At 45.2% G+C, this 25,939-nt stretch overlaps 1 protein-coding gene across 1 annotated transcript in view; it reads left to right on the top strand.

Moving 5' to 3' along the window:
- COL21A1 (collagen type XXI alpha 1 chain) overlaps positions 1–25,939 on the top strand; it is a 472,866-nt gene that overhangs the window by 178,359 nt on the left and 268,568 nt on the right. Inside the window, exons 7-8 of the mRNA XM_063916728.1 lie at positions 10,849–10,926; positions 25,826–25,834. Coding sequence (XP_063772798.1) covers positions 10,849–10,926; positions 25,826–25,834 — 87 coding nt within the window. The remainder of the gene's footprint in view (positions 1–10,848; positions 10,927–25,825; positions 25,835–25,939) is intronic.

Below are 25,939 nucleotides of genomic sequence, written 5' to 3'. Positions count from 1 at the left end.
CTCCCATTTACATTCTTTCCCTACATGTTATTCCCTAGTGTTTCAGCCCCTCTTCTTTAACGTGTAAACTCTCCCTGCTAGAGCCCACTTTGCTCTGTTTTTTCGCCTTCCTCAAACTTGTCTCCCTGTGCAGCCTGTGTCCTTCACATCTAATCTTTGGGGGTCATTCCGAGTTGATCGCTCGCTAGCTACTTTTAGCAGCCGTGCAAACGCATTGTTGCCGCCCACCGGGGAGTGTATTTTCGCTTTGCAGAAGTGCAAACGCTTGTGCAGCAGAGCGCCTGCAAAATCATTTTGTGCAAAACAAGACCAGCCCTGTAGTTACTCTTCATGTGCGTTGATTCTAACAACGGAGGGACGACTTTTGACGTCACACACCCACCCAGCGTTCGCCTGCGTTTTCCCCGTCACGCCTGTGTTTTTCTAAGCACTCCCTGAAAACAATCGGTTGACACCCAGAAACGCCCACTTCATGTCAATCTTCCTGCGTTCGGCCGTGCGACTGAAAGCTTCACTAGAACCTGTGCAAAACCACAAAGGACTTTGTACCTGTACGTCGGCTACACGGTCACAATTTATTTTAAACATACATGTGGTAACTATGCATTAAAGTATCAAGTTTATTTGAATGAATTCTCGCCCCTCATATAGGTTTTAAGTAATAGTATGGATAGTGAACACTGCTGCACAGGAAATTTGTATTAGGATCCTTACCCAATGGCATTAAAAAGTAATACTTTACTAGTGTGTTTTAATGCTAGTAAATGCATGTAAGTGGATACGCAGGGGACACTACTTATTCTGATTACCTTGTACCCACTTGATCTTACACCTGTGGAAAAGGATGACAATAGCAATGTGCTTTGTTTGCTGTGTGCTCCATTTACTCACATTTAATGAAAATGTATCCAATAGAGTCAATGGGGTCCTCTAATGATGCCTAAAATACACAAGCACTGCAAACACTGGTTATAACTGAGGGGGTAATTCAGACCTTTTCTCACAGCCTGCGATCAGGTCCGAACTGCGCATGCGTATGCACCGCAATGCGCAGACGCGACGGACCGCAGCAACGGGGATCGATGCATAGCGACGGGATGTTGCAAAAAAAGAGAGCGTTTGTGGGTTACAACTGACCGTTCTCAGGGAGTGTCCGGAAAAACACAGGCGTGTCCAAGCGTTGGAAGGGAGGATGTCTGACATCAAATCCGGTCCTGGACAGGCTGGAGTGATCGCAGCGGCTGAATAAGTGTTGGGCTGCGTAGAGACTGCTCATAATCAGTTTGTACAGCTCTGCTACACATGCGATCGCACACTTACACAGCTAAAATACACTCCCCCCTGTAGGTGGTGAGTATCTGATCGCAGGGCTGCAAAAATCGCTGCCTAGCGATCAGGTCTGAATTACCCCCCGAATATCACCTGTAATTACATACGCACCATTTCATTAAATCAGGGGTGGGTAACAATCTTTTATATCTTTTACATGATATGAAGAATGTAAATGCTGCAAGAGAAGATGGCAGGGGCTCAGACATATATCAAAAGATATGAGAAAATAAGTGGGGGGAGGGTGGGGAGGGGGGGCAACTGGGTTTATTTGCAAAGTTTGTATTCAGCAAACAATGGGATGAGAATTATAACCCTCTAAATCATTTGTTGCCTTGGACCAGAGCCATGCAGCTAAAAAGGAGCCCACTTTACAGGAAAAAGTTAAACTTCTCATGCTGCGTTATCACCAAGATAAAATGTCAATGCTAAGTATTTAATGAGGACTGGATATGTAGCTAGTAATATACAAAATATATGTACAGTATTAAAACCTGTTACAGTTACCAGTGGCATCGGGACAGTGGGGGTGATTCAGACCTGATCGCATACAATCGTTTTTTTGCAGTGTTGCGATCTGGTAGTTGCCGCCTATAGGGGGAGGGGGTAGTTGATCTGCAGGGGTGCAAACGCTTGTGCAGAGAGCTGCACAAACAAAAGTTTGTGTAGTCTCTGCACAGCTCAGGGCTTACTCAGCCTCTGCGATGATACGGCCAGGAGCTGACGTCCGGAATCCTCCCTCCAAACGGCTGGGCACGTCTGCGTTTTTCCGGACACTCCATAGACACGGGCAGTTGACACCCACAAACGGCCTCTTCCTGTCAATCTTGTTGCATTCGCCGGGTCAATCGCTTTCTTCGTTAAATCCATTGCTGTCCGGCGATCTCCGTCGCCGGCGGCCAACACACCTGCGCATTGCGGAACATACGCATGAGCAGTTCAGACCCCATCGCACTGCTGCAAAGAAAGCTAGCGTGCGATTGGGTCTGAATTACCTCCAGTGTCTGATATCTACAGCGTCAAGGGTGTTAAATGCCAATGCTGGGAACTGGGATTAGGAAAGTAATTTAAAAGTTAGGGAATGTTTTCATGTATTTTAACAATGTATTTTAATGTTAGATGTAATGCTTGGCACTCCTGCACTAGAACAGATAATGTCTAGCACTGAAGCAACAAAGGGGTTTTAGGCTTTGGTATTCTTTACTAGAGAAGTCTGCAATAAGGAAGAAATAAGTTACTGTTATGTGTTAAGTCAAATTGCTGTTTAAATACAAATATTTCAGAAAATAGGTTATTTGGTTAAGTTTGGTATATTGGTATAGAGTCCCATGGGTCTATAACTTGTGGCCCTCCAGCTGCTGTGGAACTACACATCCCAGCATGCCCTGCCACAGTTTTGCTATTTAGGCATGCTAAAACTGATACAGGGCATGCTGGGATGTGTAGTTCCACAGCAGCTGGAGGGCCTCAGGTTGAAGACCCATGATATAGACTGACCATAGACAGTTATACTGTACTCCCTTATTTGTATTCATTTGATTTTAACTTCAGTTTTGGAAGGTATAGTTTCCTGATCTGAGATCATAAATGTGAATAACTGTACAAACATCCTACAGATTTGTGAACTAATCACAACTGGTTTAAAGAGGCAGATAGCTAGCTTACCAGATAGCAACATTTTGTTTTGAAACTGTGTAAAAAAAAAGAGGCTCTCTACACCCAGAATTTGTGTATCATCTGTATGTCTAACATCTGTATGCTGTGATATTCCTGGTATTTTCTGTAACCTCCAACACTGCAGAATCTAACCACTGTCGCTAAGAGTTTACTCCACCCGTTGCAGAAGACTACAGACTACTTCCTGTGGTAGGAGGAGGTGGCGGGTATGGTGTGACCCCTGTGCTGCCCAGGTGCCACTGCTGCCTATTTATCACCATCCACATCCAAGGATGCGGATGTGAGGTGATAAAATTACCAGAATCCGCAATGCGATAATTGACTATATTGCACGGATGTATCAATTTTCGCATGCAGCGACAGAGCTTGCGAGCAAGCTCTGTCCCTGCGATGCCTGTCCGCAGCATCATAGGGGTATTGTTTGTGAAAAAATACCCCCTGCACCGTAAATATACATCCTGTGTGCTTCTGTGACCCCTGGTGCTGTAAAATGAGCTGCCATTTTGCAGCATCACTTTACTGCAGCAGGGGTCAAATTGTAGCACATGGAGAACCAGGCGCCCGGCAGCCGCACAGGAGCACCGATCACCGGCTCCCTGGAAGGTTAAGTATGTTTTTGAGGTTTTTTTTGTACTTTTTCTTTTTTTCTTTTTACAAGTGATCAGCTTGTGTATCCATCAGACACACAAAGCTGATCACACAGCTAGGTCCCTGCACAGCTTTCTCTGCCAGGGGGCATATCACAGTGCTGCCCTGTGATTTTGCCAGCTTGAGCTGGCAAAATTATCACAGGGCTCACTGCGATTTTTTTTTCACATTTTTTTTTTTACATTCGGCCACATCGCGTTTCCCATTATAAGTATGGGTAATGCGATATGGGTTACTAAAAAAAAGTGAAATAAAGGGTTTGGAGCAGTTTTTCATGAAAACTGCTCCAAAAGCATTTTAATACATTCAAGTGATAGTAGAATAATGTGAAAAGGGTGGGAAAATAATGTCAATAAATAGGCCTCATAGACAGTGAGGAGGACCAGTGAAAGCTCATTGAGAGGCAGCAGTGTCAGAGTCAGAGTGATTCTCTTTACCATCATATTTAAAGTTATAAAACCGACATTGTTAAAATACTTTAAATAACATTACTACTGTATCTCCATTTTCAAGTTGACATTATGCTGTTAAAATTTCGAGCAGTACGGATGGTGTAATGGATAGCATTACTAACTCACAGCACTGAGGTCATGGGTTCCACTCCCACCGTGGCCCTAACTGTGCAGAGTTCGTATATTCTCCACGTACTTGCATGGGTTTCCTCCGGGTACTCCGGTTTCCTCCAACAATCCAAAAATATACTGGTAGGTTAATTGGATCCCAACAAAAACAACCCTAGCGTGAATGTGTGTGTGTACATGTGATAGGGAATATAGATTGTAAGATCCACTGGGGCAGGGACTGATGTAAATGGCCAAATATACTCTGTAAAGCGCTGCGGAATATGTGTGCGCTATATAAATAACTGGTAATAAATAAATAAATAAATAATAAATAACCACTTAAATGGCCAATGTTTTTCCAAAAACACTCAGAAATTGCAACTTTTATGCTATACATGAAGGCTGTATCATCGATGACTGATGGTTTAGAAACATCGTTAGTAAACCATTGATGGTTTAGCTCAGTGGGTCCCAAACTCAGAGCACTACTTTATTTATATTTCCCTGGCAGCTGTTCCTCTCTACAACCAGTAGTGAGTGGCACACAATATAAGGTGCATGATATAGAGTTATCAGGAAAAATTGTGACCATAAGATTTTTCTGGACATGTAAGACAATTTGTCTGGACATGTAAGACAAAACTGGATGAATTGCAAAGGGGCTTAAAAATGTGTCTGTGCATCATCATCATCATCATCATCATCATCATCATCATTGTAGTGCCCGTCCAATCTTATATCGGAATGGGCCGGATTTAAAAATGGTATTATTTGCATTATCTGAAGTATCAATGTATTTTGTATTGAGAAACATGTCTGTGGATTACAAATGGTTGGAAGTTAATTGCCTTGCTAGTATTTCATTATAGCCACAGAACTTCAGAGATAAGCGGTTAATAGACCTAGAATTCTGTATGGGGCAATGATCAGAGGGTGAAATCTGTGAATAACACATCAGGGGTCAAACATACAGACCCCTCAGAGACACTTGGGTCAGAAGAGTGTGAAGTTTTCTTACTGGCCTGTTGTATACCAGAGCTAGAGTTGTTTACACAGGACCAAGTCCCCAGCTTCAAACAAAGCCATAAAGATGAGGAAATCTGCCCCTGCTAGAATGGCTCAGAGACCCCAGAGTGTAAAGTTAAAGTCAATACATTCTAATTTTGGAAGGGTTAAAGGGAATCCCAAGAGGTGTGGGCCAGGAATGAATGGCAGGGGGTTTAAATATTAGAAACTCGCTCTGCAAAGGGTGTATTGTCCTGAGGTAGGTCAAGGAAGAAACTTGGTCCTATAATGACACCAGAATATACAAAGCGGCCTCGCATTCTGTACCACAGGTAACCTGAACATTGTTTTTTCTTTCCTATTTTATTTATTGAAATTGTAAGTACTTGTGTGACTATTTAAACTATTAGACTATTGTAACCTTTTTTTGGTAATTATAAGCTTTGATGTTGATTTACCACACGCGCTGAGGTAACCAGAAAAGTGTCACTGGTGGCGATTCTCAGATTGGCATATCTGGAAGATAGGCGCACCGGAATCAAGACAATCATCATCATCATCATCATCATCATCATCATCATCATCATCATCATCATCAGGCTTTTACTATACTACTCTTATAAGGGATCACCTCCCTGTCTGCTTGTCCAAGCAATGACAGCAAGTGTAGTACAAACTCAAATATTTGGGACAAGGAGACTGCATACTCAGAGTAACAGAGATAATGAGAGAATTTTTATGCTCAATGGGCTCACATGTAAATCCCACATCAGATTCTGACCGTCTATTTATGAGGTTTGGAACACAAACCAGTGGTTTACTATAATCCTCATGCAGTTTACAGTAATCTGCATGTGGTTTACTATGAGTTGAAGGACGTTTTAAACCTGCAAAGCCGCACATTAATACATGTCCAAGGACAACTATAGTAGAAGTAAAACACAATTACATGAAACTGGTTTCTTAAAAAACAGAATTGCAAAAAACAAAACAAAAATAAAACAACCTTTATAAACATGAAACTGTATTGATATTTTTAGAAATCAAATAATGATTTCCCTAATCATTTCTTGTTGAAACAACCTTTGTTATCTTATTAACACTGATAGATTGCTAATGATTCTATCTACTCTCATCTTTTTAAATATCAATGACTTTGACAATAGGAGCAAAATTTACTAAGTGGCAGGCTTGGTGTCATTTAGTACCTGCTGTAAAATGCTGTCAACTGATGTAGTTTTACATGCCAAATTGAAAGCATTTACTAAGCAGCAGCTTTGTTGACTAAACTGATGCCACCGCCAATCCCTGGTGGTTACTATTTGACAACCTATCATGTTGTGTTCTATTTGAGAGTGGTTTCTATTTAAGAAGATAGCTAAAATTTTGCTAAAGAAAAAAATTGTGTGATGTCTTCCTCTAAATCAGTAACCAATGGACAAAATGGACAAAAACCTGTCGTTCATTACAGATTTTAACCAATTTGTATGAGCAACATTTTTATCCTTTTTCCAGTGTTTGGGAGCAAATGGCCAATTGTCTTTTACTTTCATCCATTACCAGATTTTCATTCCAACCAGCTAGATCTGGCAGATGATACAGTCACAGTTGCACACAGAATATAGGCATGCTGCATATCATTTTAATCAGCACAAGCTGCTTGTGCATCCTATTCACATAGTTTTGCGGATACGTATTTTAATGGAAAAAAATATAATTTAAAGATGCTCGGCGCTACTGAGTCACGCCAATGCATAGAATGTCTAAAAGGGCTGTTTAACGTGCAGGGAGGCTAGATCTAAGTGGACACATCTGAAATACAAGGTAAAATGGATTAAGAACAAAGAAGCTATACTTCAAAATGTGTGAAGACAGAATGTAATAATAATAATAATAATAATACTAATAATAATACTAATACTAATAATAATAATAATAATAATAATAATATTAATAATAAAAATGATAGTCTATGTTAAGCAACAAAGTGTCAAAATACCAGGTGAGATTGTAGGAGGTGGAAGTGAGTAGTGGCATGCAGGTGTTGTAATGCTTGAGAACTTTTGGTATTTTTAAGATTCGGGAGTGTGGAAAAATCCTGTCAAAATTCAGTTTAACCTCTAGTTATAACTCTGTATCCTTGCAATTATATCCTTAGAATGCACCCTTCACAATGGCAGGCCAATTACTGATTGCAGGTCTTCAAATTCAGAAATACATATGGGAGACCGGCAGGCGGGAGGCTGTCTGTCACTATCCCGACAGCAGCATCCTGGCTCCGAGGCAGCGAGTCCCCTCGCAGTTCACTGCACTCGCTACACTTTGGGCCCGGTGGAGAGCTTCGCTTGCCACAGGTTATATTCCCACTTGGATGATGGCCTGGACCCAGCACCTGAGTGGGAATACAGGGCTTTGGTCGGGATTGCGACCGCCGGCATTTTACCGGCGGTCGGGATTCTGAGGTCGGTTTCAGTATCCTGAATGCCGGGCTCCCGATAGCCGGTATATTAACTGCAATCCCAAATTTATTCTCTTAGATACTGTACACTGTAAGAGCAGATACAGGGGGAGGATGTGTTTGACCAGTACGTATAGCAGTCTAATCAACAGGAGTGTCGCATTGGAATCAGGATCACAGTTGCAGACATATAAACTTTCTTAGGGAGTAAAAAGTGTAGCCAGAGAGAAAGGAAAACATTATATAATATATATACATGGTTGAGTCACCTTATTATGTCACTTCCTACATTTGACGTTGGCAGCTTGTAGCCTATGAAGTACGTCACGTGTCGTGAGCTGGCTTGGTGGGTATGTAAGGTGAGCGATAGGCCGTCTGCACATATATCACTTGTTATTTTCATGGGTAAAAGGGGTGATTTATCCAACTTGCAAGAAGGCATGATAATCGGCTTTCGGGCCAATGGTGGCAGTATTTTAGCGCAGTTTGTGAACTGTTCGTGTGCTGCTGTGGTGAAGGTGTATTGTGACTGGACAAATGGCACCATTGCAAATAACTGACGTGGAAACTGCAGAGCACCATGTGCCATTGATGTGAGAGGTGAACGCCAGCTACGAAGGTGCATGAGGGCCGACTGACATGCTACAGTGGAGCAGCTCACAGTCAAAATTAACCTGGGGCTACCAGACGTGTGTCTAAAATAACAGTTCAGCCCATCTAGCTGTTGTCCGTGCAGCACACGGCGGTCACTCTGGCGATTAACTGGTGGTCATAATAATGTGACTCGAACGTGTATGTATGTATGTATGTATGTATGTATGTATGTATGTATGGTGTAGATTGTTTTGCCTGTGAAGCAAGAAGAGATGTATCCTTGAAATTATGTTCTAAGGCTTGGTACACAACAACTATCTGGGATCATGGCTGACGGCACGACCGACGGGACAAGATGCCGGTCGTCTGTACACACTGACTAATAAAGCACACAGTCATGTGCTGTATCATTCATGGCCGCATTCAGCAGCATGACGTCAGCCTCCGGGTCGTCCCATCTGCTATACAGCACAGCAGACAAACTGCCTAGTGTGTACCCAGCCTTAGAATGCAGCCTTCACAATGGCAGGCCAAAAGCTGATTGCAGGTCTTGAAATTAATTTTCTTTAATACCACACACTGTATTAGCTGGCACAAGGGGAGTGTGTGGATAAGGACTGTCTGTTCAGCAGTCTAATTAATGGGGGGTTACACTGGAAAAGGGATCACAATTACAGAAAGAGAAACTTTTATGGGGTGTGAAAAGTGTAGCCAGAGAGAAAGGAAAACCTCAGACAGATTTGGGGTAGATCAGCGGTGGCCAACCCGCGGCTCTCGAGCCGCATGCGGCTCTTTCATTCCCTGCATGCGGCTCGGCCAGCTCCTGGCCATCACTGCCCCCAGCTCCAGACACACGCATGACTTGACGGCAGCGGTGTCTCGCTTCAATACGGCGGCGGCCCGCGAGCCAATCAGAGCTCATGGACCGGCAGCTAAGGGTTCTGATTGACTGCCGGACCGCGAGCTTTGATTGGCTCACGGACTGGCGCCTAATTCAAGATAGACACCGCCACCGCCGGAGAGAAGAAGCAGAAGCAGCAGCGCTGTGAGTGGGGAGGGGAGCGGAGCGGGAGAGCTGGGGAGCTGGTGAGCACTGTAGGGACATGTGTATCTGTACTGGGAGCATAGCAGGCACTGGGGGCATATCAGGCACTGGGGGCAAATCAGGCACTGGGGCATAGCAGGCACTGGGGGCATATCTGGCACTGGGTGCATACCAGGCACTGGGGCATAGCAGGCACTGGGGGCGTATCTGGCCCTGGGGGCATAGCAGGCGCTGGGGGCATATCTGGCACTGGGGGCATTTCAGGCACTGGGAGCATAGCAGGCACTGGGGGCATATCTGGCACTGGGAGCATAGCAGGCACTGGGGGCATACCTGGCACTGGGGGCATATCAGGCACTGGGGGCATATCTGACACTGGGAGCATAGCAGGCACTGGGGGCATATCTGGCACTGGAAGCATAGCAGGCACTGGGGGCATAGCAGGCAATGGGGGCATAGCAGGCACTGGGGGCATATCTGGCACTGGGAGCATAGCAGGCACTGAGGGCATAGCAGGCACTATGGGGACATGTGTATCTGGCACTGGGGGAATATCTGGCACTGGGAGCATAGCAGGCACTGTGGGGACATGTGTATCTGGCACTGGGAGCATAGCAGGCACTGTGGGGACATGTGTATCTGGCACTGGGAGCATAGCAGGCACTGTAGGGACATGTGTATCTTGTACAGGGGCATATCTGGCACTGGGGGCATAGCAGGCACTGTGGGGACATGTGTATCTGGCACTGGGGGCATATAACTGGCACTGGTGGCATAGCAGGCACTGGGGGCATATCTGGCACTGTGGGGACATGTGTATCTGGCACTGTGGGGTCATGTGTATCTGGCACTGTGAGGCATAGCTGGCACTGTGGGGACATATGTATCTGGCACTGGGGGCATATATGTATCTGGCACTGTGGGGGCATATATGTATCTGGCACTGTGGAGGCACCCATTTTCTGGCATTTTTATATGTACGTGGCACTGTACTGGGGCATTGTATGTATCTGGCACTGTACAACAAGATGAAAAACGGGGTTATGATATGAGGTCATACTTCTACAAACGTCATACCGAAAGGTGTGCACACAAAAATGAGGTGTGGCTTTGTGACAACTAGGCCACGCCCTCATATTTGCGCGCGCGCCTTCGCCGCGCGCATGATAGTGGCTCTTGCTCTTGACTACAGATCTTTTCTGGCTCTTTGCTTCTGACTGGTTGGCCACCCCTGGTGTAGATGGTTTTATATGTGAAGACAGAAAAGTTGAGATGTAATCTCCTATTAAAATCATCACAATCTAGCTTTGATGTCCAATGCACAGGTACTATCAGAGATCAGTCACAGATAATTAGAGGTAACTCTCTGGTAATTGTAATTGTGGTTGGCCTGCCACCAATGGATCTAACTTTGCGCTTATTTTTAAAAATTTAGCCAGTTAAGGATGGGTTAGGCTGCTCCGTAACTAAACAGAGGATTTCATTTTATTACTATTTAAAAAAATTTTTTTTTCTTATTTGCTTTACAGTTTACTCTCCAAAAGTTGAGAATATATTGTGATCCTGAACAAAATAAACGTGAGACTGCTTGTGAGATTCCTGGAAAGGTAAGTGCTGTGCCTGTCTGTATGTGTGTCTGTGTACAATTTATAGGAAATAATGGAGTCAGTGATGTACATAATACAGAATTTTATTAAAAATTCAACAAAGTAATTTGTATTTGTACTGAAACTTTAGGATTTTGGTGACCAGTTAGTTGTTTTGTTGTAATCTTTGTTTGCAGACCCCGGAATTAGATAAACTTTGTTTATTGTATATGTATCTCCTGCTTACTTTTAAAGTACACTTTGCTGTTGGATTCAGTTTTGTTGTTGGTAAAAGATTCCATTACTATCCCAAATCTTAATGTATTGTGTAGAACTCACCAGCTCGCTAGTATAGCGATGCCTAGAATTTATGTTTGCATTTTACATTTTTAGATTAAATATAATATTTTAATTGGCCCATTATTAGTTTTGAGAGTAAATGTAATAGCCTGTGAACTGCAGGCAGTGGGGGGTTCCGTGCAAGTCTACCTGCTGTTTTAAAGTAGCAATCATTAAAAAGACTAAACCAACCTGGCGCAGCCTGCCGTTCGCTGACTATTTAATTTACCTCATTATCTTTATAACCAAGTTGCATAATTAATTAGAACTCATTGAGCAGTCATTATGCAATTTTGTATAATTTGGCACACATATAATGATATAACACAGGGAATAGAATTTGACAGTTTGGTCACCACACTGAGAGGTGGGAATCTGATATAAAGGAGGAGGTCTAGGACAAGATAGCAAAATAGACATTTTGGCAAAAAATCATCTCTGGCAGTTTTGACCGCAGACTCTGAATTTCACCTATGGTTACTCACGTACCAGGTGAAGTTTCAATCTTGTACCAGAGTGCAAGGCCCACTGTCCCCCCAAAAGGAAGTTAGACAAAAATAGAAGAAACAGGCCAATAAAAGGGATTCAGTATGATTTACCGGCGGCTAGGATGCCGGCAGTCAGTATGGATTCCGGCGACATCATCCTGAACGCTGGGATCCCGACTGCCTACAACTTCAACAGATACCAAACAAAGATGGTCCTCACCAGTGTTAATCTTGATCTATGTCCACATACTTCTTACAGGTCCCTGCAGGAAGACAATAAACACTAAGCCATGCAAGGCGTAACGTGGGTGGGTGACAAACTATCCTCACTAACGCAACTATAATAAACAAGTCCCTCACCTTACTTACTGAATGTACGTGAACAGTGAGTGTAGTGCAACACAACCTACAAAACGACTATAAATTCACCCTGCACAGAACAATACAGCAATAGTAGCTATATCAATAAAATATTTCTGGGGTAGGTTGGCTCATAGGTGTAACCACATATATAGTAGCAGTTAAAAGATTATATACCAGTGATGTACAATAGCACTAATGTTTTATAGAGTGATATCATTTCTGAAAAAACAAAATTTTATTTTTTAGTCCAGTGGAGTAAGAAAATACAATATGTGTTGAAAAGGAGAAAAGAAGACTCTAAGGGGCGTATGCACTTAGTTCCGATTACATTTTGGAGCTAATGAAATCACCCCACTCGTATTCAATTAGTGGCGTCTTCGGCAGTTTTGAAGGCATTTTCGCCAATGTCCTTTCACCTTCTTTTATTAAGTGAAAAGGAATTGGCAAAAAATGCTTCAAAATCGACGAAAAAGGGCCGCATTTTCGACGGAAAACAATTGGATTCGCTGATCCATGTGTTTTCCGCCCCTGCCACAATTTTTGCCTATCCAAAATTTTTGCATAGGGCGAATCTCCATTTGCCCTAAAAATAGCAGAAAAGCTGTTTTTTCACCTAGGCGAAAAAACTGAGCTAATTGCATACGCCCCTTAGCTGGGACACTCCTTTGTGATGATTAAAATTAACATTTATTATAAATCCCTTAAAAAAAAACCCCACAGAACCCCCCCCCCAAAAAAAACCCCCCATCAACACACAAAATGCAAAACCTAAACTATGTAGTTATGCACATACTGTAATAAAATAAAATTAAATGTTGGAATCTGTATAGTATAGCTACATGTTACTCAATGGAGTGATCAATAGTTATATCAGGCAAGACAGGAATAACACAGTACTACCTCTTAAACTCCTGCCTATGCAGAGCTGGCCAGCCTTTCTTTTCTACTGCGTTTTCATTTTTTGTACCTTTAGTGGGAACACAGACTGTTTTGTTTATGTGGGGGTCAGACAGCTCTCCATGTGAGGGGAAAGGGTTATTGAAGTGTTTGGAAACTGGGCCACTCCTCCACACCCAACCCAAACAGGGGCTTATACATCTCTTGGCTGGAAATTGCTATTTACATTTGTCTTGACACCCATCATAGTTAAAGGACAGGAAGCAGAAATATAGAAGCGTACGAGCTGCACAACTTCCCACATTCCATTATAATAATGCTTTATCAGGGATCTGGGCCTAGTGCCCAGGTCACTTTTCTCAAATGAAGTGGACACAGGCCTTTAGCCTGCCTGACAGTTCAGCAGGTGTGACCAAGGCCTAGTGACCAAAGTTACTTTATTTAAATCACAGGGCTCAGGTCTGATCCTGCCTAGTGGTGGGCCTGCAGTGTTTTAGGCCTAATGCCCAATCACTGTTTATGGGCTCAGGCTTTACAGCATGCTTGGTATTGTGCAAAAAAACAGAAGTGACCTTGGCCTAGCGCCTGTCCCTGGTATTTTTCACAAAACATACCCCGAGTATGTGCTGTGCATGTGCCGCTGCCAACAACACCCCACTACCCCCTTGCACTTACCCGGTGAGCGATACCTGGTTTGCTCCACTGGCTCCAGCCATCTGATCACCAGCTTCCATCTCTGTGACCCCGCCATCTGATGTCTGTAAATTCAGATACCGGTTTACAGCAGACATCAGCAGGACACCGATTACTGCCTTTAGGAAAAGAAAAACCTTTTTTTCTTAGGGTGATCAGCCTGTGGTCCCAACTTTGCTCTGCATGACAGTGCGAAGACTAGAGCTGGGAGCAAGAGGGAACTGTGGATAATGCTGTCTCAGGATAGAATTATTATTACAGGGCTTCCCCCAGAATTTTTTCTAAATAATTTTTTGTAAATTTGACCATATTGCAATTCTCTTTAAGTATGAGAAATGTGATTTGATTACTAAAAAAATGTGAATAAAAGGGTTCCGGGTACTTGTTCACGAAAACTGCCCCAAAAGCCCTTTAATACATTTCAGTGAAACTAGTACAAATAATATTAATAAATATGCTGTAAATCATTCTAACTCTATGGCACCGCAAGTCCCAGGCAGCTACTACTCTTGTCTATTGTGGCTGTAGTAGCTCTGCAGCAACTCACTGTGTATCTGAGCTGCTTCTATTGCCAACTTTCCTCTGCTTCTGCAGGTTGTGTAGATCTGGAACCTTCTTCCGGGCAAACTCAATTGTCTCTCACCAGCCCAGCTCCCTTAGTACCTCTTAGCATCCCCCCCCCTCCCAGCCACTTCACCCTTGCTTGTGTCTCTTATCTAACCATGACTCTCCTGTCCCCCCTCCAAATGTCAGTCTTGTCCTCTCTACGACTCCCACTAACTTGGCATTTTTTCCTCTAAGCTCCTGCAATGCAATCTGGGAAGAGTAGTTTCTCACAGCCATGGCTCCCTACAGCCTAAATAGCTATAGCAACGTTGGGCCTAGTGAAAGTGAGGCTTTCACATTTTTTGCAAAATTAGTACTGAAAAGTTAAGTACATTTTGAGTAGCTTTGTTTTTGAAATGTTGGCTTTTAAAACCTGGTGATATTTCCAAGTTAAGTCCTCTTTGTGAGTCTGAGACAGTGCAGAGACATGGAGTAATGCATCAATTCACCTCACAATGTAACCATTGCCTCTGACAGATATAGTTGTGTCAGTGACCATAGATACTGCCCATTCTCAAACATAGAGCCCCATCAGTACTAGTATGATTGGGATGCTTCTGCAGTTTTGTCTACTTCATCATAGGATCCTCCTTTTCTTATGTTTTACAGCATTAGTAAGCATTCTAATGCAGTATGATTTGCCAGCATAGGGGATGCCGGCGGTCAGAATACCGACGCTGGCATCCTCATAGTTGAAATGCCTCTGTTCCCTAACCCTCCCTTCCCGCAGCCTAACCCTAACCTCCCCCTTAGTGCCTGACCCTAACCTCTCCCCAGTGGTGTCAAGAGCACAGCACTCACCATAGTAAGGTAGTTTAGTGCAGGGTGCACACTGGCAGATATATTGGCCAATCAATTGATCGGCCAATATACTGTATTGCTAGGTACACACTTGTCCAATCCTCAGGAGATACGACTCCTGATCGACCGGTTTGCCCGACAGTGGACAAGTGTGCACCCTCCGCTGACTGACATGCACACCCGATCCTGGACGCCTGTTCGGTCTCTTGGTTTTTAAACCTGCTTAAAAACCAGGAGACCCAACCACTGTCCAGGTGACCAACATTGTAGTGTTTAGGCTGCAGAGACCGGAGCAGGTGACCGATCTCCGACTCGGCAGCCCAGCACACTATCAGCGTTGCAGCAGTGCGGGATCAGGAGGGATCCAAGCACTGTCCGCTGCTGCTGTTGTGACTGCGGGGGGCAAGATGGTGGAACAGGTAACTTTACCTGTGCAGAGTTCGGCAGCGAGAGGTGTGCTTGAAAGTGTCGAGCATGGCTTTCAGTTTCAAAAATGGTGCCAGAGCACCATTTTTAAAATTCACGATGGCTGGGTGAGCCAATCACAACTCGCCATGTCATTGCATAGCCCCCTAGTGCCAGCTAATATTAGCTTACGCGAGGCAGCGGCTGTCAGTCTGACAGTGGAGGAGGAGCGGTGAAGAGCTGCTGAAGAAAGAAGACACCGGAATGGTCATGGATGGGTGACAGCCATGCAAAAGAGCTTAAAGGCCCACATTAAAATTCTCTCCCATTCCCACCTTGACCGTTATAATTAAATACATTTGTTATTAATATAATACATTCATCATGGGCAGCACAGATGGTGTAATGGTTAGCATTACTGCCTCACAGCACTGAGGTCATGGGTTCGATTCTCACCATGGGCCTAATTGTGTGGAGTTTGTATATTCTCCCTGTGCTTGCGTGGGTTTCCTCCGGGTACTCCAGTTTCCTCCCACAATCCATAACTATACTGGTAGGTTAATTGGCTCCCTACAAATTAACCTTAGCGTGAATGTATATGTGTGTACATGTGGTAGGGAATATAGATTGTAAGCTCCACTGGGGAAGGGACTGATGTGAATGGCCAAATATTCTCTGTAAAGCGCTGCGGAATATGTGTTGCTATATAAAAGACTGGAAATAAATAAATTAATATATTCCCCTTATCCCGCAGCCAAATTATTTTTTTCAGCAGAATTGGTCACAGATTGATCTGCTGAAAAATGATGCACCAATATATCTGTATGGTTGTGTCTATGCTCCCTTCGTGATCAGGACCTGGAAGTGACATAACGAGGGCAGGAGAGAACTTCCGCCCTTACAGCACCTAAATGTTTTCTCCGCTCTCCGTTCGTTTGAGGTTATTATTTTTTTTCTATGCACCATTGGACGCTCACTACACTTCGGGCTCGGTGTCTCGCTCCGCTTCACTCGCCACAGGTTACTATTCCAAATAGATTGTGACATGGACCCAGGGGTTTATGGGAAAGGTCCTCTCCACGAAGGGAAACTAGACGCTACCGAGCCATGACCAGGGAGGGAGCGCTACTGCATAGCTATGTACACTGTACAAAGAAGTCTAACCATCTTGTCTGACAGCTGAGTTACTGACCAGTGTGCCAGGCTGCAGAGGCTTCAGCTTCTCCCTGTCCCCATTACCCTGGAGTCAGGACACACTGCACTTTGTCCAGGCACCAGCAGGGTAAACAAGTGTGTGCTGCTGCAGTCCAGTGTCCGGCCTCCTATCCCCCCTCATACATCACTGTGCCCCTCCCCTGAGCACATCTCCCGGCTGCCCCAAGCTGACATCCGCACAGCACTGGCACCCTGGGTGACATTCTTTCGTGTTCTCATGCACTTTGAAAGCTGGAGTTGCTGTCGCCTGCCTAGCCTGCACTCAGGGACACTAGAAGTCCCAGCATGCCAGCGCAGCCCAGGTCTAAAGCTGGGTACACACTAGATGATATACCGTCCGATCTGGCAGATAGGACTGACATATCGGGTACATCGTCTAGTGTGTATGCGCTTTGTCGCTGACAATGTGCACTCCTGCGCGTCACTAGCGACTTCCTCCATCGACCCTACATGCAGGACCGACGGGAGACATCGGTAGCAAGGGCCATGTTGTCAAATGCAGCATGGCCACTGCCGTCACTCATTCGCAGCCAGCATTAGCAAATGTGAATGCGCTTGTCGATTCCGGACATCCCCCGCTGGGTCCCATCACCATCGGTATTGCTGTGTACACACATTGTGTAGTGTGTACCCAGCTTACCAGGTGCTGTCTTCAATGAGGGCTACAGTCACTAGCATGCCCATTCCTACTTCTGATTTTTCCACAGAGAGGTTGGCTGGTAAATGTAGTTCCACAACAGCCCAGGAGAGACAGACTGAACTAACATTAACTTGGTTTTGCTGCCAAGTACCCATGTGTAGGTGGGTGGATGCCCTAATGCTGCAGCACATTATTGTATGTATATTACACTGGTATGTGCCCACCTGTTACATACATTGTGTTATCCCCATTATGTTCCACACAGTGAGCTGCTGCTTTCTATACATACACTGTCACAAAGCACAGTGGCGTCACATCCACGGGGGGGATGCTCCGTCCTGTCGCATCCTCTTTCTATAGATCATCACATGTCAGTGCTCCTGGACAACCTCAGTACCAACTGCCCACTGTGTGTGTGTTTGTATATATATACACACTGCTCAAAAAAATAAAGGGAACACTAAAATAACACATCCTAGATCTGAATGAATGAAATATTCTTATTAAATACTTTGGTCTTTACATAGTTGAATGTGCTGACAACAAAATCACACAAAAATTATCAATGGAAATCAAATTTATTAACCCATGGAGGTCTGGATTTGGAGTCACACTCAAAATTAAAGTGGAAAAACACACTACAGGATGCAGTGGCGTGCGGTGAGGTCAGTGGCTGGTGAGGCATGCCCGCTAAAGCCGCCCCTTTGGCTGCCGCCAGCGGATTTAGCCTTCATGGGGCCCTAAGCAAGACACCAATTTAGGGCCCCCTTCCTCATAGAATCCATAGCACACTGTCATCCGCCCCTGGCTGTGCCTGCTGTGCTTTTGTCTCCTTGACTCCTACAGCAGTAGGGGGCAAATTCCGGAGCCTCCTCTCAAGCAGCATGGGGACAGACTCTGCTCGACTCCATCCTCCGCCAGCAGCAGCAGGTCTCCCAGCAGCCTAGTGACACACTCCCTTTACTCAAAGTGGGGGTACCACTACAAAGGAAAAGAATTACCACTTCTGAGGGGGGGATGGTGTGCTGCCCAGGCAATGCATTCCTCCTAACTGTCCCGATTTCAGCGGGACAGTCCCGCTATTCGGATACTGTCCCGCTGTCCCTCCCGCGGGTCGCAATGTCCCGCTTCTGTTTGGGGAACCAGTGATCACCGCTGCTCTGCTTTACAAAGCAGCCGGTGATCACTGAATAGATGCCGTGCGCATGACAGTGCGGGAGGAGAGAAAGGGGCTGCCCAGCTGCTCAAGGAGCGCTGGGCACGCCCCCAAAACAGTATAAAAAACGGGGATCATAGCAAGATGCCCCGCCCCCTAACCCGAGGCCCCACCCCTTTTTCGGCAAGTTGGAAGGTATGGGCAATGTACAGAATTCTAGTTGGCCCTGAGCACTGTGAGGAATTAGCTCAGTTTAGTATATACACTGTCACACAGCTAAATCCACACAATGCAAAATAAACAAACAAACACACATACAGCAAAACACACACACACACACACACACACACACACACACACACACACACACACACACACACACACACATTCTCTATCTCTCGTATTTACAGTTTTTTTGTCAAACCCCCCCAACATACTTGGCCCTCCTGGCTGGCAATGCTCTTCTGTGCAGCTGCTGATGGCTCCATCTGCAATCCACAGTGACCGGCTGCTCCTGAGGATCGAGGCTCTCCCTCCTCCCTCCCTCTTCTCGCAGCATGTTGCAGTGGTGGGCCCGGCCAGCAGGGAGACACAGTGCTGGCCAGGGAGGAGTGCTCACTGTGTGACGGCCCGCAGCAGCGCGGACGTGGTGCACAACTCAAAGAAGGGTGATGAATGATCTCATCACCCTTCTCTCTTCCTGTCGCCGGGGACCGCATTCAGGCTACCTCCTTGGTTAGGGTTGAGGGTCAGCGGAGGGTCTGCCCAGACAAATGGAATCAGTAAAGCTGCTGCAGGCCGGTGATCGCGACACCGTAAGTAGGCTGGACCCTGGGGAGAGATTAGAATCTGCTGCCCAATTATATTTGCCACAGTGACAGGGGCGTGCTTTCATATGGGATGAAAGCACGCCCCTGTCACTGAGGCACTTATACCAGTGCCGCTTGTGCTGCTTTTTTTAATGGACTTTTACAGCCCTCTGCATGGCCCCGCCCCCCGCTTCTTGCACTTTATCATTAGCTGCAGGAGGCACCGCTCTTGGTGCCTCCAATACACATTTAAACTTGTTCTACAGTGTCAAAATTATTACAATAATATAAAGCAGATACTTATAACACAGAATATGTGTCATAAGTATCTTCTTTATATTATTGTAATCATTAATGACAGGGGAGGCACTGCCTCCCCTGACTGCACGTCCCTGACAGGATGATCCAACTTTGATGTAATGTCCTTAAAACAAGTCAAAATGAGGCTCAGTAGTGTGTGTGGCCTCCACGTGCCTGTATGACCTCCCTACAACGCCTGGGCATGCTCCTGATGAGGTGGCAGATGGTCTCCTGAGGGATCTCCTCCCAGACCTGCACTAAAGCATCCGCCAACTCCTGGACAGTCTGTGGTGCAACGTGGCGTTGGTGGATGGAGCGAGACATGATGTCCCAGATGTGCTCAATTGGATTCAGGTCTGGGGAACGGGCGGGCCAGTCCATAGCATCAATGCCTTCGTCTTGCAGGAACTGCTGACACACTCCAGCCACATGAGGTCTAGCATTGTCTTGCATTAGGAGGAACCCAGGGCCAACCGCACCAGCATATGGTCTCCAAGGGGTCTGAGGATCTCACCTCGGTACCTAATGGCAGTCAGGCTACCTCTGGTGAGCACATAGAGGGCTGTGCGGCCCCCCAAAGAAATGCCACCCCACACCATTACTGACCGACTGCCAAACCGGTCATGCTGGAGGATGTTGCAGGCAGCAGAACATTCTCCTTGGCGTCTCCAGACTCTGTCACATCTGCCACATGTGCTCAGTGAGAACCTGCTTTCATCTGTGAAGAGCACAGGGTGCCAGTGGCGAATTTGCCAATCTTGGTGTTCTCTGGCAAATGCCAAACGTCCTGCACGGTGTTGGGCTGTAAGCACAACCCCCAACTGTGGACGTCGGGCCCTCATACCACCCTCATGGAGTCTATTTCTGATCGTTTGAGTAGACACATGCACATTTGTGGCTTGCTGGAGATCATTTTGCAGGGCTCTGGCAGTGCTCCTCCTATTTCTCCTTGCACAAAGGCGGAGGTAGCGGTCCTGCTGCTGGGTTGTTGCCATCCTACGGCCTCCTCCACATCTCCTGATGTACTGGCCTGTCTTCTGGTAGCGCCTCCATGCTCTGGACACTACGCTGACAGACACAGCAAACCTTCTTGCCACAGCACGCATTGATGTGCCATCCTGGATGAGCTGCACTACCTGAGCCACTTGTGTGGGTTGTAGACTCCGTCTCATGTTACCACTAGAGTGAAAGCACCGCCAGCTTTCAAAAGTGACCAAAACATCAGCCAGAAAGCATAGGAGCTGAGAAGTGGTCTGTGGTCACCACCTGCAGAACAACTCCTTTATTGGGGGTGTCTTGCTAATTGCCTATAATTCCCACCTGTTGTCTATTCCATTTGCACAACAGCATGTGAAATTGATTGTCAATCAGTGTTGCTTCCTAAATGGACAGTTTGATTTCACAGAAGTGTGATTGACTTGGATTTACATTGTGTTGTTTAAGTGTTCCCTCTATTTTTTTGAGCAGTGTATATATATATATATATATATATATATATACCAAAGAAAAGCAGTGGACGGCACTCACAGCTAAGTTATAAGAAGGACACACGTGCAAGTGATATATATATATATATATATATATATATACCAAAGAAAAGCAGTGGACGGCACTCACAGCTAAGTTATAAGAAGGACACACGTGCAAGTGATTCTCAACGTTTCAGTTCTGCTGTGGAAATTTTCATCAGGAGTTACAAATAGATTTCTAACAAATCCTACCTTATATCCCAACACCACCATGCAAAGAATGCTTCCATCTTACAGTCCCTGGCGTCCGTGCTGCGCACCGTCACACCTACCGTGACGTCATCCGTGACCACGGCTGTTTGCTGACAAAAAAGATACAGTACAATAATGCACATACTCGATTAAATGGACATCAATAATAGTATCAGGGAATAGCTGTTAAATAGGAGCTTCCACTGGGCATAATCTCATATAAATACATTAAGATTCAGCCGCTCATTAAGTCCATATGGATGGACTGTATTTAGAGTATAGATCCAGCAGGCTTCCTTTTGCAGCAGTTGCTTTGCTCTGTCCCCTCCTGGAAAGTTTTCTGTTACACAGTCTATAATTTTGTAGTGTATTGTAGCTAGACCATGTTTAAAGTCTCTAAAGTGCTTCACAACAGACTGGTCTGTAGGCTTACCTCGGATGGATGCCTAGATGGTGCTCCGGTGCAGTGCCATCCTTTCCTTGAATTTGCTCACTGTTTTGCACACATATACCAGGCCACAGGGGCATCTGATACAGTAAATTACATGGGTGGAATTACATGAAAATATATGCTTAATTTAGAACAATTTGCCAGTGTGATATATATACTGATCCAATTCAGCCGGCACTCCTTGCTGTAGTAACAACTGGTCCTGGTGCCCAGTGCAAAACCATCAACATATCCTTACAATAAGCACGGCACTCCAAGGACTCTTATGCAATCGCCTTTATTGGCGGTGTTTTACATCAACATGTTTCAGAGCCTCAGCCCTTTCGTCAGGATACACCGATACATAACAAACAGACACACACAAAACACTTAAATACCTGTTACCGAGTCCTGTCTCCCGCCGGCGTCCACGTCCACAGCTGCAGATGCACCGCCGGAGCCTCACTTCCGGGTTCACGCAGGACGCGGTTGCCAAGCAACCGCCGGCTTGCGTTCCAGCACAGCAAGCCCGGACCAAGTATTCTCAGTCAGCGCCATCCGTGGGGGACTGCCGGGGACAAACAAAACACACTTATTACATTCATAAAAAGACATTTAAAAACATATATCTGCAGCAACCCTTAAATGTAGATGTGTAATAGCTAGATGCTCCCTGTCCGTCTACACAGAAAAAACATGCTGTATTGGCAAAATCTGACTGACCACCGGTACACTGGACTTTATGTTTTAAGCATTAATTCCTAACCCACATCTACAATTCAGTGCAACCTAGAACATCTAAGGCAAATCATCGTAAACTATTCCAGTTGATTTTATAATTCAATCCGTCGGGTACCAACGTACCCAGACGGATAATCCATCTTGCTTCCAGCACACACAGGGCTTGGATCCGATCACCCCCGCGGGGAGACTCCCGCACATGATCGATCATAAAGTATTTCAGATCAGACAGTGTGTGGCCCATCATCCTAAAGTGACGGGCCACTGGCTGATCGACGGCTCTACCCTCAGTCGACAAATGTATAGCCGACCTGTGTAAGGTCATACGTTCCCGAAACTTACGGGAAGTCTGGCCCACATAATATAGCCCACATGGGCATGTGATCACGTACACCACAAATGATGAGGTGCACGTGAGCACATGTTGAATGTCATATTTGATTTGGAGATGAGGGTGTTGAAAGGATTTACAGGCTATCATAAATCTACATGTAGTACAGCCATGACAGCTGTAACATCCTGCAGGTTTAACATATACATTTGGCAATTTAGGAATACCTCTGCCTGTGATGTCTGTAATCATCAGTCTGTCCCTAAGGTTGCGACCTCTCCTAAATGCTGCTAGCGGGCGTGTATCCTTAAAGCATGGCAGGTCCTTATCAGAGGTTACGATAGGCCATAATGCCTTGGTTGCCCGATTGATCACTGGGCTAGCAGTGGTAAAGCTGCTGACCCACGGGAAAACCTTCTCTGACGTTTTAGTGTGCGATTGCATTAATTGAGCTCTAGGCATATTCAGCACTTGCACTTTATTCTCCTCTAACATCTTGGGGTCATATCCCCGTGTTATAAATTTAGATATTAGTGTATCAATAGACTCAGCAGCTTTTAGGGGATCACTGGAAATTCTAGCCACCCTCATCATCTGTGAGCGGGGCAACCCCCGTTTCAAAGACGTCGGGTGATGGCTTGAGGCAAGCAAAAAGGTGTTTCTGTCCACGTCTTTCTGAAACACCTCTGTGGTGACCCTACCCTCGCAGACATTTACTTGTACGTCCAAAAAATGCACTTGGACTTCACTGCATGAAAAAGTAAACTTGAAGTTATGGCCTTACGCAGGTCGGCTATACATTTGTCGACTGAGGGTAGAGCCGTCGATCAGCCAGTGGCCCGTCACTTTAGGATGATGGGCCACACACTGTCTGATCTGAAATACTTTATGATCGATCATGTGCGGGAGTCTCCCCGCTGGGGTGATCGGATCAAAGCCCTGTGTGTGCTGGAAGCAAGATGGATTATCCGTCTGGGTACGTTGGTACCCGACGGATTGAATGATAAAATCAACTGGAATAGCTTACGATGATTTGACCTTAGATGTTCTAGGTTGCACTGAATTGTAGATGTGGGTTAGGAATTAATGCTTAAAACATAAAGTCCAGTGTACCGGTGGTCAGTCAGATTTTGCCAATACAGCATGTTTTTTCTGTGTAGACGGACAGGGAGCATCTAGCTATTACACATCTACATTTAAGGGTTGCTGCAGATATATGTTTTTAAATGTCTTTTTATGAATGTAATAAGTGTGTTTTGTTTGTCCCCGGCAGTCCCCCACGGATGGCGCTGACTGAGAATACTTGGTCCGGGCTTGCTGTGCTGGAACGCAAGCCGGCGGTTGCTTGGCAACCGCGTCCTGCGTGAACCCGGAAGTGAGGCTCCGGCGGTGCATCAGCGGCTGCAGCTGTGGACGTGGACGCCGGCGGGAGACAGGACTCGGTAACAGGTATTTAAGTGTTTTGTGTGTGTCTGTTTGTTATGTATCGGTGTATCCTGACGAAAGGGCTGAGGCCCTGAAACATGTTGATGTAAAACACCGCCAATAAAGGCGATTGCATAAGAGTCCTTGGAGTGCCGTGCTTATTGTAAGGATATATATATATATATATATATATAATATATATATGACTCCCACATATTGTTCTTGTGTCCTCAGACTCATTGCAGGAATATTTGGCACATTTCATGACAACGATATGCTAATGTGTACAGAGGAAAGATTAATTGTCCACTGTCCTCAACAAGAGATATATCTGCAGATGGCAGTGGTGGCTGGTCAGTGTGTACGATCTGCGGACATATCTGCAGATCAATTGTACCCACCTTTAGTTTCTACTTGTTTATAATATGCTGTTACTTGTTAGCTGGGTACACCCTTGAGTGAAAGGCATTCATTCCGACATCGGAACAAATGCCCATCAGCCCAGATTGCTCGTACACACTGGAACGATGTTAATGTAGGACAGAACAATCATTGGGCTTATTCAGACCTGATCGCAGATGTGCTAAATTTAGCACATCTACAATCACTCACACTGACATGCGGGGGGATGCCCAGCACAGGGCTAGCCCACCCCGCATGTCAGTCCCTGCCCCATCGCACAAGTACAAAAGCATCAAACAGCGACGATGCTTTTGTACTTCAGAGTAGCTCCCAGCCAGTGCAGCTCCTGCGCACTGGCAGAGTGCTACTCGTCGCTGCACGGGTCTCAGCAGCTGCGTGTGACATCACAAGGCCACCGCGCCCTGCCCCCAATGATCCCGGCACACCTGCGTTGCCCGGACCGCGCCCCCTAAACGGTGGCTAAATGCCGCCGGCCCGCCCCTCCCACAACGAACAGCACCGATCAGGTCTGAATCAGCCCCCATGTTCCATCCTTCATTAGCATGTTACAGAACTCTAGTGATATCGTCAGGTTTGATGTGCAACACATCAAACTTGACGACATCGCTAGCGACTGCGGGCAACCGTATATTGGCCATACACACTGCAATATTTTGGTCCGTTACGCTGGATCGGACAACATATCGCTCAGTGTGTACCCAGCTTTACTGCACTTCAATTTTTATTTAATGCTTGTCATTTTTTAAATATATAAACCTATTTTGGATATAGACAAATATTTGTTAATTTTTGTTGATTTCTTTATGTTTGGGCAGTGTGAGATACCTAATCTTCAGAGGTTGTTACTGATTCTTCAAAGTTCTTGATGATTGTAAACTGATTTGTAAATTTGTCCATCACAAGGTACTAGTTTAAAGTGAACGTGAATTAGTTTATGTAGATTTATCAGAATGTTATGTTTTTATGAGTGCTTCACATATAAAGTCAAAGTAGCAGTTAACCTAACCAGGGTGATTTCTCCTCAGAGTTATAATGTTCTAATTACATGTGGAAAATGTTTCAACTTGTTTCATCACCACCCTATTCAGCATTAAGAAACATAAACATTAATAATATTTTTATTTGTATTTGTTTCAGAATGGAGAGGTATGTACTTTATGGTCTATTTCAAACAAGGTAATATTATTGCTCCGTTTTGAGAAAATGGAAAATCCTAAAACTCTGGTAATGACAATGTTACAATTCTTTAAT

This window comes from Pseudophryne corroboree, chromosome 4, assembly GCF_028390025.1.
Source record: "Pseudophryne corroboree isolate aPseCor3 chromosome 4, aPseCor3.hap2, whole genome shotgun sequence".
NCBI lineage: Eukaryota > Metazoa > Chordata > Amphibia > Anura > Myobatrachidae > Pseudophryne > Pseudophryne corroboree.
The sequence above is the reverse complement of the archived record's forward strand: the minus strand, read 5'-3'. Positions and strand labels throughout refer to the sequence as shown.